The 21648-nt window shown below is 43.2% G+C and overlaps 2 protein-coding genes across 3 annotated transcripts in view; both read right to left on the bottom strand.

Moving 5' to 3' along the window:
* Nucleotides 1-1363: 1363 nt before the first annotated feature.
* LOC147417904 (uncharacterized) lies at nucleotides 1364-3575 on the bottom strand. Its single transcript, XM_086507556.1, has 3 exons — nucleotides 2983-3575; nucleotides 2424-2485; nucleotides 1364-1865 (listed from the first exon to the last, which is right to left on the bottom strand). Exons 1-3 carry the CDS (start codon nucleotides 3116-3118, stop codon nucleotides 1449-1451), a joined length of 615 nt encoding a protein of 204 aa, XP_086363682.1. The 5' UTR covers nucleotides 3119-3575; the 3' UTR covers nucleotides 1364-1448.
* Nucleotides 3576-10358: 6783 nt separating this feature from the next.
* LOC147417905 (uncharacterized) overlaps nucleotides 10359-21648 on the bottom strand; it is a 37412-nt gene continuing 26122 nt past the window's right edge. Inside the window, exons 2-10 of one of the 2 annotated variants that reach the window (XM_086507400.1) lie at nucleotides 14580-14766; nucleotides 13847-13959; nucleotides 13597-13724; nucleotides 13396-13513; nucleotides 13175-13257; nucleotides 12863-12926; nucleotides 11614-11731; nucleotides 11379-11539; nucleotides 10359-10700 (exon numbers count right to left, since the gene is read on the bottom strand). In XM_086507400.1, coding sequence (XP_086363526.1) covers nucleotides 10632-10700; nucleotides 11379-11539; nucleotides 11614-11731; nucleotides 12863-12926; nucleotides 13175-13257; nucleotides 13396-13513; nucleotides 13597-13724; nucleotides 13847-13959; nucleotides 14580-14766 — 1041 coding nt within the window. In that variant the 3' untranslated portion in view covers nucleotides 10359-10631. Of the gene's footprint in view, nucleotides 10701-10809; nucleotides 11275-11378; nucleotides 11540-11613; nucleotides 11732-12862; nucleotides 12927-13174; nucleotides 13258-13395; nucleotides 13514-13596; nucleotides 13725-13846; nucleotides 13960-14579; nucleotides 14767-21648 lie in introns of those variants that run through there. The other variant, XM_086507399.1, reaches the window with a different exon arrangement.

Here is a 21648-nt window from a genome sequence, read left to right on the forward strand (position 1 = left end):
AAACAAGCCCCAAATAGGAGGTCCTGCTAGACGGCTCATACATGCACCTACAGTGAATGATTGATGATTGCAGGTCTGAAGAAGAAAAGCTAAGAAGGCAGCACTTCCATGGCCTTCGGCTCATCGCGCACCTCCAGAACGTCCTTAGCTCACTGCCAAATAGTAGTAGTTGGTGACTGCGAAATATGTTTTGTATAAAGGATCATCTAGGTTGGAATATGATTGAAAAAGCCTTTGTAATTTTGGTCAACTTCGGTAAAGTAAAAAAACAGTACTTCCCTGTTTTTGTCATCCTCCGTGTCTCACAAAAAGGATGTAACCTTGTTTCTTTTCTAATATAGGGGAAAAAAGAATGAGGCTTAGTTATTTGTTTAAATAACTAGCGCCTTTTGGGGGGGGGGGGGGGGGGGCGGCGGGGCGGGACCTAGTTATTTGTTCAAATACCTGATAACTAAGCCTCGCGTGACCATAGCTAAAATATGGAGAAGAACAGTCAGCAAAGGACGCCATTATAAAAGCGTGTTAAAAGCTTTACTAGATTTTCTTATTGCCCAAAATATTTGTCAACTATTTTGTCTTTTGAAGACTGCAACACATCACAATAAGATAATAATGGGGGTAGTCGCCGTTCGCAGACTAGACTTGTTGGTTGCCAACGCCAATATTAATTAAAATCTACAGCAATAGAATTGCTGAAGTAACAATCAGAACGGTACTACATGACCAGATGTGGAAATTTAGCATATTCTGTAACTCCAATAAATGCACTGACAAGACCATATAGATTTTGAATTCTTAGAATGTGAAGCTGTCTACTGCTGGCTATGCAACGTCTACAAATTGGACAATCTTCACACGTGACAATCTTGCAATAATTAATGACTTTTTGGGATTAATCAAGAAGTATATGACAAGTTTGATTAGTTATACAAAGATGGAGAGATACAATATTATGTGGTTTGCAGGCATTGCATTTGTAAATAATTAATGGATGCCTAGCTGTACACAATGAACAGATCATATATTGCAAAATCAGTCGTAATTAGTAGGGACTTTGTCAATCGATCAACCTGCACGCAGAAGTGGGCGTACTTTGGCATACATTGGAACCTTCAAACAAGACCAGCATTGCCCTCTAATTACTCTGCCATGGCTTCTTTTAACAAGGGCAGCTGGTTCCGCCACATGGGCAGACAAGAGTCCAATATCTATTAAAAACCCTCAGCTGGCAGCATAAATAATCAACTTCGACTTCGACCGTGCATACACAGGTACCTCTGGTGTTGATGATGCTCATAATGAACTTTTCAGACATGAATAATCAGCATCACACTAAAAACAATCAGAGTAGATTTTTGGCAAACTTTACAATTGTGGTTATAGCTGTAATGCATAAAATAGTGTATAATTTACAAGCATAAATGTAGATAGTCATGAAAAATCACTAATTAATTGTTTTTGGGTGGATGAGTTTTAGGGCCACTGTAATCAATGTGGAAAGCAGCTTCGACATTGTCATCTTCAGCAATTCTGCTAGTGATGGTGGTCGCTTTGGCTTGAAATGCCATCGAAGTCGAAGTAGGATAAGCTCTGCTTCCAGTGTATGATTCACGGTCATCACTGCTTCGTAAAAGCCGCCTATTTCTGATGTAGTTTCTGCCTTCTAGCTGCCCATCATCACCAATACCATTTTCAGCTTCATGCTTGCTCCTTAAACTTTTGTAGCACTCCGCAAGCTTCGCCAATAGTAAGTTCTTCGGTAGAACTTCATCTCCCTTGAACTCACACAAGGGCTCCTTGTTGTTACCTCTCCATGAATCAGCCAATGAGCTCATCATTTGAGAGAACAGTCCTGCTTTTGGGTCCTGTATTTGTACATTCAAATTTCAGCATAAGCATCCTATGTCACGCTTAATGCAATCACATTAAATGATGGTTTTCATTCGCATTAATTGTAACCAGGCCGAAAGTGAATATGAGAGAAAGCAAGTGACACTAGCGTCGGTATCACAAGGGTAAAAACCAAGTGTAATACTGACAGTAATACCGATGCCACGGAAATGGCAAAAAGCATCGGACAAGAAGCGTCGTGCCTTTTAGACCTCTAGGAGTGGAATTTCCACATGTGCAGGTAACACATTATTGTAAATCCTTAAATTCCTTCAAATATAATGGTAAGATGATTGGTTAATTGATTCAGACAAAATGCTTTAATGATCCTAGAGAGAATAAGTCCTTAATTAGCATGAGATGTGGCCTAAGCTATTCCAAGACCGTCACCGTATCGGATCGTCGAATGTCTGAAGTCATAATGATATGAGTATGAGATGAACATCTTAGTCAAATAGATTTACCCTTAAAGCATTAGGGATGTATCTTCATTAAATTACCAGAATTCATTTGAACTGAGCAATATTGCTTACCTTATATGAGTATAGCGGTCGACCACCTTCGTGAAAGGTAGGGGATGTTCGACTAATAATACCTGCAAATCATGTAAAAACAATTAGTGTCACTTGTTGAATTTCCCTAATGATTGAGAGTTTGATGTTCTAATCTTCACTGGTAACACAACATTCCTTTAGGGATTTGAATATTGAACACACAAAGCAGATGAGAAGTTATAGGCAGGGAGTCTTTGTAATGCACTATATTGCATAGAAACCATTAGTTTGAAGTGATTAAAACCATATTAGGTGGCTACAAATAGAGTCTGTTTAATACTAGTCCCCACAGTATTTTGGTATGATAAAATAGATCGAGACCGGCCACCAATCCAGAAGTCGAGCCTGGTCATACTACACGCACTGGCCCACACCGGGCTACATTGCACCGGCGCACACATTAAACACTTCCATGCAAGTCTTATAATATTGATGATGTTTGGGCACTTGTAAGTTATAATGATTGGCCTATTGAGGAAAAACAGTGCTACTTTGCTGATGCAATGGACGTTGGTAGGAAGTACTGCTTATACTTTACCAGTTGCTTGCTCATCATCATCATCATCATCAAGATGAATATGGGATAAAAACTGCCCATTTCTCAAAAGCAAGAGCCCAAACAGCAGAAATATGGTGAGCTTGGCCCAAATCAAGTTTTTAGCAGTCGTAGACATGGAAGCTGATTCAAGCTGCTAAGTACTAATTGGTTCGTGAAGAAGGCTTGCACTAATTACTAATGGAGCTGTAGATAATCATGCAAGTAGCTGCTCCTGTCAATTAATTAAGTATAGACGTAATAATTAGTATGTGGGCGCTTCAAGTAGTGCAGAAGGGAGTTTGCATGAATATATCAGTGGGTATAATGAAACAGGATGTACTGAAGGCTAATTATGTATGATAAGGGGTGCATGTATTGAGAGAGAGAGAGAGAGAGATGAAAGTAGTGAAGATGAGGAGTTGGGTACTACTGCTGCAGAGCTGCACGTTGACAACTTGAAGCTACGTCAATAATATGACTAGCTAGTATAAATATGTTTGCAGGTGGAAGCGGCCTTTTATACGCAGCAGGAATATGGTGATGACTCTCATGTGTATGAGTAGCAGTAGGCGCTGTGATGATGAGAGGGAAGGAAGATCTCTGATTGGGTCGGGTGATGGCCGACTCCGAGCCCGGGGTCTACACTCACGTGACATTCACACACACTCTCTCTCTCTAGAATCGAAACAGCAGCAACCTCTCTCTCTCTCTCTCTCTTTCTCTCTCTCTCCGCTAAATCTGCTGACGAGCCATTGATGATGATCAGGGTCGGGCCGATGAATGAGAGAGAGAGAGAGAGTGTGTGTGTTTCGTCCTGTGTGGACGCTTATGATTGGGCAATGCGACATGCTCCCTAATTGGACCCTTAGTCTGCAAGGACTGGGGACCGCGGGCCACGGCACTAAAGGGCACGGGTAAAAAGAGATGGGATCGGCGGCTGAGGTTGAAAGGGGGGATCTCGAGGAAGATTGAGAGTGAAAAAAAATGGGCGACCATTGCGGGCACGGAGACTTGAACCCTCGCCACCACCACGATACACTAACCGCTATGCCCACAACGGGGAAGTTGACTTATGGGCAAACTATATAATCATAAATAAACTTGGACAGGTCCCGCTGCTTGTCCAAGTTTACTTTTCCATGTCCTAGTTTACCCCGGCATCCTACAGCTGTGTGTGTCTCGATCTTCGCGTCCGAACTTCACTGTCGTGGATCCCACCGTCTTGGCTTCATTACTCACATATGCATGTTACAAGACATAGAAACATAAAGTCACTAATGAACATCCCCCCCCGCCCCAAATAACCATCCAAATCCGGGCCATGAGGCTATCAACTACTCCCTTATCACTCCTCCCGCATAACCTAAAAAGGTTCAGGCCGGGAGATATAGAGGCCTTTTACAACCAAATTCCCCACCCACGTTGCAACCTGCATCATTTCGAGGTTCAAGCATACAACCAAACGCTCCCTAGACATCTTGTCTGCGTCGTTTGGAGGTTTTCTACCATACAACAAAACAATCCCCATACATACTGTCTGCGTCGTTCCGAGGTTTTCAAGCATACATTGAAACAATCCCCAGACATCCCGTTTGACTACTCCACCCGAGAGTAAATCACCAAGCATTGAAACTAGTAATAAAACCAGAGTCAAACAATTCAAATCGGCACCAAGACAAGTTTAAAAGAGATACCATCCATTTCCAACAAATTCAAAACCTGATCACCAACAAGTTCTCAAACAAAATTCAAAAAAATGCTAATTCAAGCTAAAAAAGCATTCTCGATATCAATCGAGCTCAAAAGTAAATGGCCCGTGCCCTTTAGTGCTGAGGGACCGTGGGGGGAGCTGGGAGAGAGAGAGAGAGACAGAGAGAGAGAGAGAGAGAGAGAGAGAGAGAGAGAGAGAGAGAGAGAGAGAGAGAGAGAGAGAAGAGTGATTCCCCTGGCCCATGAGCTGGCTCCTACAACGCGTGCCTTCTGATGCAGGCCTGCATGCAGCCAAGAAACCGGATCTTGCAGAGCATTCAATGGCTTCACACTATTAAACTTCCTTCGTAAAAATATACTCTTTTCCTAAGGTTCGAACTTGAGACGTTCAATTAAGTAGCTATAGCTAAAATGAGATTAATTAACTCTAGGGCATGGCCTTCCTTCAGCGATGATATCAATACATTGTTTAAAATTAATCGTTTTTGAGTGAGATTATTAGTCGGTATTAACGAATCGCCGATGTGGCTTTCGTGCGTGTTTCATTGGAGATAATTTCTATGCGTGAATGGGTGAGTGAAAGGGACAGACAACTACTCATGGGGTGACACCACACACTGGTACAACCTATGGCGAAACACTTTGGAAACTCAGAGAGAGTCAGAGTTCTCAGTTCCTGGACACAAGAAGTTTTGGACAGATTCTCACAATAATTCCCACATTATGACTTACCCCAACATCATGAGCTTTTGTGAGGGAGGCACGGCATACCTAGCTAGGTACGATTGGGGGTAGGGGACCGCCGGCCCGGTGGTTCCTACATTATAACTTACCTCGACATCATGAGCTTTTGTGAGGGAAACACGGCATACCTAGCTAGGTACGATTGGGGGTAGGGGACCGCCACCTCAATGGCTCCCCCATTATGACTTACCTTGACATCATGAGCTTTTGTGAGGGAGGCACGGCATACCTAGCTAGGTACGATTAGGGGCAGGGGACCACCCGCCCGATGGGGGGGCCGGTGGTCCCCTGCCCCCAATCGTACCTAGCTAGGTATGAGGTGCTCCCGAACAGAAGCTCATGAATCCGAAAAAAACCTAGGTTTAGTGTAATCCCCACCTACAAATTTTGAAATTTACCTCTAAATTTTATATTTGAAGGTGGGAAAACCTACAAAATTTTGAAAAAAAGTGTAATTTGGTATAAAAACCTTCAAATTTTGTCAATCTACCTCTGGTGTTCCACTTATGTAGGTTTGCCAAGTTTTTGGAAAAAAGTTTTTTTCGAGCACTGCTCATTATGTTATGTATTGTATGAAAAACACTGGAAAAGGCTCCCGTTCTGTGCTGAGAGTCTAGAGAAGATGAGAGAGAGAGAGAGAGAGCGAATATAAGAAGGCTCGGTATTCTATGAACCTGTACTTGGGGCTTTTTCCCCTTCGAGTAAGAAAAGCTTGAACACTGGCCTTACCTTTTTGCCTTTAAAGAGAAACCTTTCACTCGACGTAAACTTGAGACAGCTCAAGCGTGACTTGTGCCGAGTAGAGAGAAGGGGGCGGACCCGCTCTCATAAAGAAGACGAGAGACAAATGACTGTCGTTGTCACGCCCCTCTGCCTGCTCTTGCCGGGGCTGGGCCTGGCGAGAAGGGAGCAACCTGCTCTGAACCGCTTCACCATTTTGTGGAATCGTGGACTACTAAATCTAGGTAGTTATGTCTGTTTTTGGAAGCATCTTCAGCCTAATCATTATAAACTTCTAACAACATTTCAAGTCTCATGAGTCATGTCAACGAGTGCTAGCCCAGAGCAAGACGCTAAGGTCATGAGTTCAAACCTAGTTGGCAGGTCGTGTGACATGTAGCCCTTAGGGGTTGTTCCCCTAGTCCATATAATGGTTTGGCCATCTTTATCGGACCGAGAAGACACATTTTAAGAGTCAGGCGGCCTCCATCTATGTGTGTGTTGTAATTTCAAAGTTGTAGGTGATTCTCCAAAAAAAAAAAAAAATCCCAAGTCCCCTATGAATTGTGAACCCCCTGGCGTTCCCACCACTGACAGTTGTAAGTTTTAATTCTAAAAGTCAAGCATGCAAGTACTTCACGTGTTTAAAAAAAGAGGGTCGGATATGCACCAACAACAATAGGGAAGAGATATTTTCGCTAAAACATGTCATTCGACTTACACTAGGGCACTCCATGTATACAAAAATCTCACATGAGTACTCTTTCAACAAATTTTATTTTGACGTCGTGCAAGTGGAATATTCTTTGCAAAATGAATAAAAATCGCAAGCTTAGTAAGTAAGAGAAGTTGTGGTGATACGTTCCCCGCTGTGTATTTCTTTGTGGAGTTCCCTATGCAAAGGATATGCCAAGGCGATGCCAAGGCGGATTGTAACTTTTTGTGACTAATTCAATCCAAGCTCAATTGAGCACTTTTTTTCTTCTTAACTCACTTGAGGAGTACTCTTTCATAAGCACTTTTAAAGGGAAAACTAGCTAGGTGAGTCATGTACTAAGCTTTAAGAGTTAAATATATAATAAGCTTTAAGAGTATTTAATTGTTGAGTGTCTACCAATGTATTCTCTTGGAGTAAAGAAAGTGTTATTTATTGGGGGGGCGGGGGCGGGGGCGGGGGCGGGGCGGATATTTAATATAGACACAAAATAAGTGTGCCACAAGGTAGATTATAATAAATTTGTAGACTAACACTACGCTTAAAAGGATCATTTTGATCTTGCAAATGTAAAAATATCCACCTTGTACACCTACACTTTACCTCCTTTAGGAGCCCAACCTTAATCTTGGCTAACCTTGTACAACAACTAGATTCTTTGCCTCATGAATACCTTGAACTTAACCTAAGTTAACCTACTCCTCATGAAAACCTTATCCTTAACTAAGACATATCTTTTTCTCATACAAACGCCAACATTAAATGAAGCTAATCGTATGTGTCCGTGTCCACCAAACTCTTTGTCCCCGTGCTAATATTGTCCTCTTGAGCACTTCAATCTTAACCTATGCACTCACCTCACTTTTTGCCTCACGACGACCCCAACCTAAACCAAAGAGTAAAAAACACCAATCTTAGCCTAGCTAGCATTGTACACCCACCACTTCTTGCACCCCAACCTTAAGAAACTCTTTCCCATAGTGGATATGTGCTTATAACGAATGTGATATATAACATAGCACCCAAACTTCACTGTTACAAGGCTTCAAAAGGAATGCCAACAAGATGTATCACACACCAATTGCCTCCTATAATGGAATGCCAACAAGATGCTCTATACACCCTTCTTGCAAAGATGTTTGTCTCATACAAGAAAGATGGGATGCATAAAAGTCTCCTCGCGTATTCTGATCCCCTTTGTTTCATACAATTTTCGGCAAGGATTTAAATCCTTCATGCAACTGTACAACTATAACATCCATTGCACTTGAATGCACAAACTTTGTGATATGGATGTAAAATCTTTGGTTTTGGTTAGGGGTTGGGTGGTTTTCTTTCGGTAACCAGGGGGGAAGCTACTCCCAAGTAGGGTTGCCAATGGCTAGGAGAGTATCACTCAATCAGGCTGCCAACGGCTAGGGGCCTTGCAGTAGAATAAGTACTATATGTCCATTGTCAAGGAGAGAAAGGGCTATAGGGAAGGCAACAAAGGAGTACTTCAAGGTGGGCATATGTGGTGTCTCCATTCATAGGGTTGATGGCAAAGGTAGCCACTATTGGGTAGCCAAAAGCAAGAAACTCAAGACTTACAAGCTATTACAACTTTTAAGGATCAAAAGCACCTTAGCAACACGAGAGAAATTTGAAAGCAAGGGCACTAAGATGATTGATAGCTAGTGCTTGACCAGGTTACTCAATTCCAAGTAAGGTTGCTTTTGATTTGATGGTACTCAGTAACCTTCCTAGACCTTTATGTTTCCAAGGATCATGTCTAACTTGATGTATGATGGAAGACAAAAAAAATAACTTGGGTGTACCTTTTCCATGCCTCTAATGCTTTTGAGTACATTCAGCATCTAGAGTTCACAAGGTTGTCACACCTTGCACTTTTGGACCAAATCACTCAGAATACTCCATGTTTTGTAAGGGGTGGAGAAGATAATGGTGAAACTCAGTCTGATTTGAAGAACTCCTATGAAGTAAGGATTTGCTGCAATGTTTCACCAAACTATCAAGATTTACTGCTACCTGGTGACATGAAGCAAGGGAAAGATCTACATATGAATTTTGAAATTTCTCAAGGTATGGAGGAAGCTTTGGCAAAGGCATGGAAATCGGGGTTTAATCTAACGGCTTGTGACTTCCAAGTCAAGATTCCATGGGTACACCAGATACTCGGTGTTGAGGCCCAGACAAGACATTGTAGATGAAGCATTCATTGAAAACATCTAACATGCAGGCACTGTTAGGTATGTTTCTAATACAATAGTAAAAGCAAGTTTTTTTTCCCTTCACCATGGTTAGCAACCAGCTAATCTCAACTTTCAACCAATTCCAACAATGCACACCGTGTCCAGCTTGTCTTTCGTTACCAAAACAACATTTGCTAGAACATTAGAGAGATGTAGAACCTACAAAACTGCTTCCAAGGGAGTGGGAGAGCACAGAGGCAAGTGAGTATGCAAGACAACCATAGTTACCCGGAACGGGGACAAGGAACGAGAACAGGAGGGTCCGGAACAAGGAGGAGGAGGGGGGCTGAAACGGTAACGGGGCCGGAACGGTCCACCTAAAAAGTAAGGCTTGAATTACCTCCATTCAGCTTAGTCCCAAATAAACTCCTAAACCACCCCAAATCTGCCCTCAAACTGCACCTAATGTGCCCCCAAATGCCTACTTTTGCCCGTTCCGCCCCGTGTTTCGCTATTCCATCTCATGTTCCACCTCGTTCCCCCCATTCTGGAACACCATTCCGATTACACCCTGTTCCGGAACGACGTTCTGTTCCCATCTACGTTTCGGGAACGGGGCTCGTTCGGAACGCCGTTTCGGAACGTTTGGGCTGTGTTCCCCCCGTTCCCTATTACACTGAAGACAACACCATGTGGGGTTTTCGTCCACGAGGGGGGGGAGGGGGGGGGGGGTTGTTGTCACATGGAGAGGGTGGTAGGTGGAAGAGGGGAGGCCAGCAAAGCAAAAGGACATGGGTGCAAGGAATAAGGGACTCATCAACAAGGCTTGAGGAAGGCTTCTTCAATGCTTTACCGTGGCATTTTTGCACCTCCTTGCATTACTTAGCTCATGTGGGAAGAACTGAACCAGGTGCAAGATGTGATGTTCTCTCTCATCCCATCTTTGCCTGAAAAGTGAAAGTGCTTACAATGTTGTGCAATGCTATTACCAATGTACTCTCCAAAAACTGAGGCGTACACCGTAGATGAGAAGCATTTTGATTTTTTATCACAAATTGTTGCTTTCTAGTTTGCAATGCATGCATGCGTGCGCAACTGTCTCCAGGATAGAGAGGAGGAGCTCGAGATGGCAACACGATGACAGAAGAGGAAAGAATGTTAAGGTAGGGAATTCTTCATCAAACATATTAAGAGTGCACAAGTTGGATCACAAGGGCCCTTAATCAAAGATCTTGTGCCCAACAGGCAAACTGCATGAAAAGGGGCCATTCTATCAGCGGTTTGGATACTCATCAGACTTCAAGAGCTTCTGTACCACTATACTTTACAATACAAATGTTCCATAGCAATATTAATGTTGTACACCAAGCAAGATATTAGCTTCAGAATTACAGGCATGAGGTCAATTACCCCTTAATGTACAACTTTTTCAATATGGTTGGCTCTTTCTGCAAAGCCGCTCTAATTTACAGAGGGTGGAATATGCACCCTAACAATGTGTATCAATTTACAATATTAGCAGCATTTAAAACCAGCATCTACATACACATAAACTGTCTTATGTACGTTCATTCTCTTATCACCTCAGAATGATGCTCCACTTGTGCATCTTGCAGTAATGACATCCACAACTCCGCCTGAAAGTTCATGGCCAACAACTCTCTCAGTTCCCCTAATTTTTTTTGCATTACAAAGCTTAGGTCATTAACTATCCAAAAACTGCAATACTAGCAACTGCTGTCGCCACAAAAGGTGTAACTAAGCAACTACAAAGAGATTAAGAAATATGAGGAAGCAATTCTCGAAGATTTGATAGATTAAAATCAAGCATTACTGCTCAGGTTGTCTGGCTAAGCAACTACACCAGTTCAAGCAAAATATGCAAGCAATTTTCCTCTCTGAAGGAGGAGATCTCATAGACTGAAAGCGTTCCTATTGTCTTTGGATACGTATTTGTGGTTAGACCTCTGTTTGTAACTGGCTATAATATTGTATCGACCTTGGGATCTATGCTTTTTAGATGTTTTTAATCGGAAGATTACTTTTCTTATGAACAGAAGGAAAGGGAAGGCAAAAGGGGCATGGCATTCCAGAATCCACCCAAGGAGCAGGTCTAAACTATCACCCCTTCCACATACAGACTTGTCGTGTAGCTTGTGAACTACAAGGGCTAGCATGTCTGCCATTCGTATCCACATTCTGCAATGGTGGCTAGTCCCCCCACCCAATAACAACCAAAAAAAAACACCGAAACCCCTTTCAGAAAAACTCTGTATCAAGGACAAGCAGAATTTGCGTACATGAGCATTTATTACCTGCTGCTTTAGAGGGGTTGCACATTCCAGACGAAGGCCCTGAGATGTTGTGACCTGAAAACCAAACCACTTCACGTTCTCCTGTTCATGTAGAAATTGACCTGATATGTAACCCATATCCACTACCTCCCTCATGATGATTGCTCCTTGTGGCCTGAAATCTGCGCAAACACACTATGAGAAGGCAAACACAAAGAGCCGAAGACTTAACGATCATTTCAACAATTTGACAAACCTGCTGCCTGAGGATAAAAGAACAGTGTTGACCCTCCCAAAACAAGAAACCTTTGGAGCCAATCATCAACCTCTGCATCATCATCCACAGGCAACTCACCTGGCAAAGGTGTCCATCGCTGCAGCAGCACACCCATGTGTCATCAGTAACATCAAATGGTTCAAATAAGTGTTGTCTTGGCTTCCGAAAAAAACATAGAGATAGAGCTTTGCAAGCTCAGAAAAAAAAGAGCTCTTGAGAAATGAAAAGTTATATTAAACGTCTTCAGAAGGCCAAAATGACCTATGAGACCAAACTGATACAATTTTGGTGGATCAATACAATGTCTGGGTACAAAATAGTAAAGTGAAAAACTAAAATCATCATCATCAATGTCCGAGGGTGAGAAAGTCGGTCGCTGAAGGGCATCGTCAATGTCGTCTTGGCTTCCCAAAAAAAACGTAGAGATTGAGCTTTGCAAATGAAAGGGTGCTCAGAAAAAAAGAAATCTTGAGAGAGGACCTGGAGTGTAAGACTCGAATGTGCTTAAAGTGAGCTAACAGTTGAATGAAGGGGTGGAGTCCTTGTTTTTAAGTTTTAACCGTTTATTTCTGAGGCGCACTCCAATTCTATCTAAGAAGTCGTATGCTGTTTGTAAAATCCAAGGAGAATTTAAATTGCACAAGCAGGGCTTCCATTGAGAGAGAAGACAATTTTGTTTGTGATCGTATAAAGATGATCGTTTCATGGAGTACAAATCATTACTTAATAACACTAGGATAATCAAACAAACGGTCATGTCGATTTGTGATCAATAAAATTGAATGGCTGGTATAAATGTCATCTTGGCTTTCAAAACAAAGTAGAAATAGAGTTTTGCAGCAGCCCACCCCATTGTGATCGAATGGTCGGAACAAATGTCATCTTGGCTCCAAAAAGAGAGTAGAGATATAGCTCTGTAAATGAGAGGGTGCGGCTAAGAAAATTTCTTGAGAGACGACCTAGTGGATAGGACTAAGATGTAAATTCATGTAATTAAAATGAGCAGTGAGTATGAACCAAGAGGTAGACTCGGTGATTTTAAAGTTTAACGGTTCTACAGACATCGCCTGCTGTTCGTAAGAGGTGCTTCCACTGAAAGATGGGAAAATTTTGTTTGTGTCTAAATGAAAAACTTCATTCCATGGAGTACAAACCATTACTCAATGGTGAGCAGAGAATAAAACAGATAGACAAAGAGTGTGTGAAGGAAAGGTTGAGGCAGCCTTACAAAACGAGTATATAAATAGCTAGCCAACTGAGAAGTCCTCAAAACTTGGTCCAGATGATCCATCCTAAGCAAATCAAAGAGTTAAGTAAGCAAATAAGACAAACTACAACTTCAAACCTGACTAAAGTTAATCCGGACAATAAGCAATGCAGCTATCAATTTGCAAGTGAGAGAAAGAAAGAAAGAAAATATATTGATGTCTGACCCAGAACAAACCACACCTGATGGTGGTATCTCTCATCATAAAAACTTTGCATCGGAAACTTCAAGTGGTGTTCTGTTTCACCTGAGCCTTCCGAAAAAGCGTCTCACCTTGCTTTGAGAGAAGCTTCACGTTCCTGTGCAGTGAGAACTTCCTCTTGCAGCAAATAGACTTCAGCAGTAGCAGGTTCTTTCTGGCACAAAACTATCCATTCAACTAAAAGCGTCGAAAGTCAGTTAACCACTGCCCTACCTCCACACGCACAGAATCTAGAGCCCTATTTACATACTGTAAAGGCATTCACGTGACAAACGATAGCATTGTTTCCAACCTGTTCTTGCTTGCTTGCACTTGAACTCCACAAGTTCCTCGGTAAACTCAAAAACCTTAAATACGACAAGAGAGATCCAGGACTTTGAGCTGAAGTTGGTATCAAGCTTCCTTGCAATCTGATGAATAACAAGTGTCTGTAAGTACTAAACGAGCTTGCAGGTCAAGCTTGTTGAAGTTACCACTATTCTCATCAACAGACCTTGTAACATTGCTGTTGAAGTCATTTTCTTGAAGCTCTTTTTCAGAGCTTTTCGAAGTTGAAGGCGATTGGTTTTCTGAAAGCATCTCAACTGTTCTTTCATGATTAACCAAGCTCTCGCGAGCTGCCTGACATCAATATAAGATAAAAGCCTTGGAAAGGGGACGCATTGCATGCAAGAATAAGCACACATTGTCTATAAACTATTGAAACGTCAAACTAAAACAGATAGCCAAAGTCAAGAGCCTACATGTAGCAGCAACCATTCAGTATCAGTCATGTTTGAACATGCATAACTGCTTCGTTCCAGAGATAAAAGCTTTGAGCCATCAATCTCTTCATTTTCAAATGTGCTTGACAGTTCTGGTTCAAGAACCAACTTCAGCAAACCAAGAACTGACCTTAATAAACACTTTCCAAATTAAACACCTTCATTCTGGCAGCGTATAACTGATCGTGCAAACAAAAACATAGTTGTATTTAAATATAAAAGTCGATGTCGTCCTCAAGTTTTGACTTGATATGTGAAACACTGACAGATGCAACAGTTTGAAAATTTAGGATTCAAAACAACACTGATCATTAAAAAAAGAAAACATAACTGCAAGCAACAGAGGCATCCGTCTTGCTTGCATATGCTCCTTGAATACGGCCCAAGTTTGCCTAGTGCAGCAATAAGTATAACCAATCTACCAATTTTCTCATAGTAATTGTGAAACTTGGTACATAAAACTACCCTCAGGTTACTACATATGAAGAACACATTGATGGCCTTTACAAATGAGAAGAAAGAATTGAGTTTCTGGATATCATGCAGATGATGCAATAGCCTTCCTTGCATCTCTTATCATACCTTGACTGCATGGCAAATTCAAAACAAGTACTGGCAATTTCCTAGCTTTTTGGAGGGACAAAAGAAAAATTACTGATTGTTCTTACAAGCGAGATGTGTTGAAGCTATATAATAGTGATATTTTTGGTACCTTCCATTCGCTCTAACGGCATGTGTACATCCTGTCGTAACCACATCAGAACGTCATTTACAGACCAGCATCGTACTGATAAACCCTCCATGTTCCTTGTGGTAGAGGGTTCCAGACCTTGCTTTTCCCTGAATTCAATCTCTCGGTCTTGTGCCTCAGTATGAGCAAGTTGTAAGGGGTCAAGCATCTACATCACACACACATGAGAAGTGAGGGCATGTTCACTATTTATGAATTTTGAAAAGCAAGAAAGTAACTTGTATGTCTGTGAATTTATGATACATTTGTACAAACAGCTTCCGAGAGGAGAAACAGCTGAGCCAGACCTGTGCACAGTGGCCTGCATATCACTCTGGGATTTGCAAGTGAATCGGCAATATTTACCCGTGATGATGTGGCATGTATGATGAGTAATGGCAGATTTTATGTGCTGGGACTTTTCAACGCCTGTTTGGAAAGCACTTGATGTTGGCTTTCGGGCATCAAATTTTAAAAGCCGAGGACATTTGGGCTCCATGTAATGCAAGTGGCAAGGTGAGCCTTGTGTGGGCTAATCATCAGTTGTAGAGCCAGACACACACACAACTCTGTACACCTCTGTGATAATAAAAAGAGGTATTGCAAGGGGCGCCTACGTTTAGGGGCCAGTGCATTTGAGTGGGGTCACTGTGTCTCATCTCCAGTGTTTGGTTACCTCTTTCAATTTAAGTATTTAGAGTGTTTGCGGACTTACAAATTTACAACCTAAACTATGGAGTACGAAGAATATACAAGATCTCTCGTCAACGAGTCGCAAGATTTTCTTTCAAAGCATCCCCAACACAATTTACCCCATCTACAGAACTTCCAACAGTTTCTCAATTTTATGATGCCTCTGGTTGTACCTTTGCTACTATTCCTGCCACCAAAATACGGAAGCGTAAACTAACTTTTAAATTGCAATTCATATACTCAAGAGAATTTGGTGTGTGTGTGTGTGTGTGTGTGTGTGTGTGTGTGAGAGAGAGAGAGAGAGAGAGAGAGAGAGAGAGAGAGCTTGACACATCATCAGGGACCAAAAGATGGTCTGGTCCCCCCCCCCCCCCCCCCCCCCCCAAAGAGAATATCTTTATTACTAAGGGAAATTCTTTACAAGCACAAGAACGTTCTTCTTTGTTTTGTTCTGACTACTGATTGACAGAGTGTTTCCTCTCTCCTTCTGCTAAGAGGACTTCCCCTCTTCTGCGAATCTTGTTGGAAGCTCTCATCAAGAGTCTTATCTTCCAAACAGCTTGTCAGAAGCTATCACAGCGGAGAGTCTATCTTCCACTATGTGTTGCCCTTCATGCGCAATCATTCATGCATCGAACTCAAGCGAGAAACAAGCAAAATGCACGCACATATGCTTGCTGTAATTTTCTGCACATAACCTAAACTTCTTACCTGTGAGCGCTCCTACGCCGAAACGGAGACCTCCTTCGTGATGGAATTGCACCAAACCTTGCGTAGGCGTAGGATAAGTAGAGAGGAGTGAAATTCTATGAGTGCTCCGCTGAAAACAGCCCTAATTAAGGTGATTAGGGGCTGAAAACAGAGAATTTACAGCCACCGCACTCTACGGAGAGAGTGCCTGCTGCAACTTCTCGCGACGAATCTTCACCAAAAGGTGGCTATGATTGTGAAAGCCCTTGTTCTAAACAATGGGAGCACGAGGCTACCACATATGTCGCAAGGGGTTGCTCCCAAGCTTCAATGGAGGGCTCCATCGCGTAGAGCACGATCACATTAGGGGAGGTAGTGCACTGCCAACCTCAGAAGAGAGGGAGAGGCTGCTCTCATATAGCTAGCCAAAGAGGGGGCTCTCATAGTTTCCTACGGCGTTAAAACTCTCTTCTTCTTCTTCTTCTCTCTCTCTCTCTCTCGTAACCCTAGCAAAACAAAGCTCCAACTCACCTTCCTTCTCGTCGGCCTCCCTAGGACGAGGGGTAGTCCTACGGGAGTGCCCTTAACGACCACACCTCCGCCCCCGTCCCCCCTTCTCCAAGTCAACCCGTCGCCAAGACTCTTGCTCAACGGCTTGCAGCTCGGCCTCTGCATCTTGCAGCTCTGCCCGTGAGATGCTCCTACTCAACGGCTTACAGCTCAGTTTCCACATCTCGGTTCTCAACTCGCTCCTCGGCTCGCGACCTTTGCCATGCTTTATCAACCCTAACATGTTAGGTGCAGCGGAATGAATGTTGTATTTTCTCAAGATTAGTGATGTTTACTGCTCAAGGTTCTTTTTAGTTCTTAGGGAAAGAGAGAGCTTTCCGTCTTATGGAGAGTGCTATGATCACGAACAAAGTGAGTGGATATTGTGCGTGCAAGTGAATGAGACTGAGAGAAGGAGAGAGAAGAGATACGACACCCGAGAGGTTGTAAAACCCTCCTCCGAAGGCCCCACTCTCATCGGCAAGAGTGGTCTATTCTTTGATTGCACAAAGGTGTACAATGCGTATGCAATGGACTATGCAACTTGGTCTATGCCGATGACCACAACGACGATAACGACGACGACGATGACGATGGCTGAAATCTGAGATCTTCTAATCGTTGAATTTCGAGACTGTTTTGGTGGCTAAAAATGACTGTTTTGGCTGCGTTTTCTTGGCTGAAAAATGAGGTTTCTTAGGGCTGGAAACTGATGGTCCTTACGGGCTGAATCTGCTACACTTTAGGTGAATAATGCCGGACTTAATTTGCTGCTGAAATCAAGTGATTGGGCATGCACGGTCTACGAATAGACTCACAAAAGTGCCAGATCACTGCTAATCTAAACTGACTAAACCCTGCTGTGGTGTAGCTTGTCCACGGACACATAGGGTTGGGATGTCCCCTCCTTTTCAAAGTGAGGTACTGATACCGAACTGTATGGCGTCGAGGGAGATCGCCAACAGCATCCGGAATCTTGGAAGGGACTCTTCGCCGGCCCACTCTGATGTGTGGGTCGTGCAGTACTTGAACTTCATAAAGGTCTGCAACGCTTGCTTCTTTGGGCCGCGCCGAAAGCGACACAAAGTCTTCTGAATCTCCTTTCTTGCTTCAACTTCGTCTAGAGTCTTGCTTCTTTCGTCTTCAAGAATCTCCACGGCTGAAAATTCATGAAACCATCTCCAACACAAAACCATGAACATACCTATTCCATGTAAAGTGAAGGAAAAAAATCTTGTCTTTTCTAACGACTGTGTATGCAATGTAGATGAACATAGAGACAGAGTGACAACCCGTTCATCAAACACATGCAAACAATGCGATCGAATGTTTTCCATTTGATCGAAATCAAGCAACTGTGGCAAATCACAATGGAAATGCCCATGCTTGGTGCTCATACTATCATGTGATCTTTCAGAAACTGTGTCATGCCAAGGAAGAGACATGGAATGTGACTTCCTTACATACAAACTTTTCAGCTTTTCATGAAAAATCCGCATACATTCGTGCTCATCCATGAGAGAAACGTGCTCAACATACAATATGTCATGCCTAGGAAAAGGGATCACATAACGATGCTGAGTAAAATACACAAAACCTTCACGATAGAAACACTCGAACAATGCGTGCGTATCAATCATGCGAACACATAATACTTCCTGTGATGTTTCTTTGGACCAAGGCTCGAGAGCCAAGATCGGTTCTTCTTGAATGATCGAATCATCCTGTGGGGGTTCTTTGGACCTCGACTCGAAAGCCAAGATCGGATCTTCGTGATTGATCGAATCTACAACGAGGTTAGCTTCGCTAGGAAAAGCATCCACTAACACATTATCCTTGTGAACAATCACATCATCTTTATGCAACTCATCATGCTTGTGAGAAATCACATCTTGATCATGCAAATCATCATGCTTGTCATTGTCATCCAAATCATTATGCAAATCATTGGCATCCAAATCATCATGTTTATCATTGTGCTTCAAATCATCATGCAAATCATTATCAATCAAATCATCATCATGCTTCACACAATCATGAAAATCCTGTGTGTCATGCTTTGGAGAAGAAGAAACAGAGAGAGTCTCCTTTTCCCGAATTTCGTGCATCGGTGCCGGCACTTGAGAAAAGAGTTGCAACAAGGCAGCTTTCCTTTCTTTGTACTCATGCTTTATGGCTATCATTCTTTCTTCGTATTCACGCTCTCTTTCTGCTTTTCTTTCTGCATTTCTTGCTTCTCGTTCTAACTTCTGTTTCAGAAAAAATTGCTGCAAAGCCTCCATAGGAGTTAGTGCAATCTTTGGCGTAGATGGGAAAGGGTCGGAAAAACCTCCTGGTGGGGAAAAGTCTTCTTCGCCTCTCTCATGCTCATCACTTCCAAGCGAAGTATCCATTCCGCTTCGAGTGATGATCATTCTGAAGTCGTGGGTTCTTGTGGGTTCTTGGGGGTCTTGGGTTCTTAAGTTCACGAGGAACTTGGGTTCTTGGGGGTCTTGGGTTCTTAAGTTCACGAGGAACTTAGGTTCTTGAGGTTCTTGAGGTCCTTGATTCGTGAGAATCTAGGGTTCTTGAGGTGTTCTTTCGCTTGCAAATCGCGTTGGAGAAGGATCTTCTCTTCACCCGAGTTCTACCCTTTTCTGCGGGCGCACCTCTTGGCGGCTTTGCGCTCACACCAAGGTTGCTTTTTCCCACCTCACGTCGATTGGCCGACCGCTAAGTGCACGGTCCGCTCTCAATGAGTGAAAAGAGACACAAGGGGAGACTGGACAAGCCCTTCTTTCTTGGGATTCCTGTCACTCTTCAACAAAACACGATTAGGAATCGCCATGCCCAAGTAAACTTGGATTCGTGCGATCACAACAAGCAAAAAAATTCTTGTGTGGTTCTTTCCTTGAGTAATGCAGAACACTTCCAAAGCTCTGATACCAATGTTAGGTGTAGTGGAATGAGTGTTGTATTTTCTCAAGATTAGTGATCTTACTGCTCAAGGTTCCTTTTAGTTCTTAGGGAAAGAGAGAGCTTTCCGTCTTATGGAGAGTGCTATGATCACGAACAAAGTGAGTGGATATTGTGCGTGCAAGTGAATGAGACTGAGAGAAGGAGAGAGAAGAGATACGACACCCGAGAGGTTGTAAAACCCTCCTCCGAAGGCCCCACTCTCGTCAACGACAGTGGTCTATTCTTTGATTGCACAAAGGTGTACAATGCGTATGCAATGGACTATGCAACTTGGTCTATGCCGATGACGACGACAATGACGACAACGACGATAACGACGACGACGATGACGATGGCTGAAATCTGAGATCTTCTAATCGCTGAATTTCGGGACTGTTTTGGTGGCTAAAAATGACTGTTTTGGCTGCGTTTTCTTGGCTGAAAAATGAGGTTTCTTAGGGCTGAAAACTGATGGTCTTTACGGGCTGAATCTGCTACACTTTAGGTGAATAATGCAGGTCTTAATTTGCTGCTGAAATCCAAAAACGCCACCGGCTGAAATTGGTCCTTCTGTCGCCGGGGTTCTGCAAATGCAAAAACGCTAGGCTGATCTGCTCTGTCGTGATGACGCCGGTGCTGCACAAATCGCCAAGGCTGATCTGATGCAAAAACGCTAGGTCTTCTATGGAGAAAACGCAAGAGTAGTCGCGGGGGTTGGTCTTGCTGAGAAGTTGCCTGTTGAGCAAGGTGCTCCTGCTGCCTCTTCTGCCAGAGAGTGCTAACTTGGGTTTGCTCATATATTAACTTAGCAAAATTGCCCTACCTACTTTTGTTGGAAAGTCACTTAAAAATAATAAGTGAAAATAACCAAAAATAGGAAAATAGGCTAAATGCACTGGAAAATTCCCCTAACTGATGCTAATGGATTTTGATGGGAATTCCGATGATCATGCTGTGTGCAACCGGATATGCATCTATGCTAAGTGACTGGGCATACACGGTCTACGAATAGACTCACAAAAGTGCCAGATCACTGCTAATCTAAACTGACTGAACCCTGTTGTGGTGTAGCTTGTCCACGGACACATAGGGTTGGGATGTGTCACGTGACATAACAAGCCCTTTCAATTTGAATTTTACAAAGTCAAGTCAACACACATTAACCCTACACACAGGAGCCCTTCTCATAAGGGAAAGCAAAGCCTCAAGCGAGTGGAAACGTCTCCAAGCTACGATACAACGCGGGGGCTCTCTCTCGCCGATCAAACGGACACGCCTTTTCGTGCCCACCGCAAGGGTGGACACGATTGGTTGTCTCCACTCTCAAATTCAAGAGGTCAAAGACGAGTATGTAGAGCTAAAAGCGCGTCTTGCAACCCTTGAGACACGTCTCTCCTCCTTGGAGTCTCAAAAGCAAGATGATAGCCGGCACCTTCTCGCCAAAGCAAAGGAGGTCAAGCACACCCTCACTGCAAGCATGGCCAACCTTGCCACCCAAGTCCAAGAAGCAACCGTCGCAGTCTCCTCCAAAGTAGAAGAGTGCATGCAAGAACGCCGCCGATGGGAAGGATTAACACTATCTGTTCGAATTGACGACCTGCCTTCTACTTGGTGGGGAGAGAGTGACGACTACACCTCAACGCTAGTGAAGCTCAACCAAGCCATCCACCCAACCGAGTTTGACCCCAACACAATTGAAAAGGTTCACCACGACAATCACACCAACCAAGGCATCTTGGTCTTCAAGACTATAAAGAGGCACGCATAGCACTTCTACAACAAGCACAACAGACCCGTCCCGTCCCGTGCGTTCCGTTCGTTCCGTCCGGTCACTTTTTTCGGCAGTTTATGACCGTTGGCAGGTTTTTGACCGTTTGCAACGTCCACTTTGTAGGCCTTTTGGAGCCGTTTACGGGCAATTTTGAAGCCAAATGCAAGCCCATGGCCCATGGGCCATTGCCATGCTTATTGCCCAAGGGCCAATGCCCATTGCTCAAGAGTCGAGCCTCACATGCTCTTCCTCTCCTATTTAAGCAACCCTTCCCCTTTGTTATCCAACACAACCTACAACTACAAGCTACAAGCTTTAGCCCTAAGCCTCTCAATGCTCTACCCTCTCATCTCCATGTGCTTCCATTGAAGCTATCAAGTGGGCTCAAGCTCTCGAGTCTCCATTGGGTCT

Source organism: Adiantum capillus-veneris, chromosome 30 (genome assembly GCF_014529385.1).
Source record: "Adiantum capillus-veneris isolate H3 chromosome 30, ASM1452938v2, whole genome shotgun sequence".
Taxonomy (NCBI): Eukaryota; Viridiplantae; Streptophyta; class Polypodiopsida; order Polypodiales; family Pteridaceae; genus Adiantum; species Adiantum capillus-veneris.

Coding starts and splice junctions, on each gene's coding strand:
- LOC147417904 (XM_086507556.1), bottom strand. CDS start 3,118: ATGTCTACGACTGCTAAAAACTTGATTTGGGCCAAGCTCACCATATTT. Junction 2,486..2,982: donor TGATGATGAGCAAGCAACTG/GTAAAGTATAAG, acceptor CATGATTTGCAG/GTATTATTAGTCGAACATCC. Junction 1,866..2,423: donor GACCGCTATACTCATATAAG/GTAAGCAATATT, acceptor GTACAAATACAG/GACCCAAAAGCAGGACTGTT.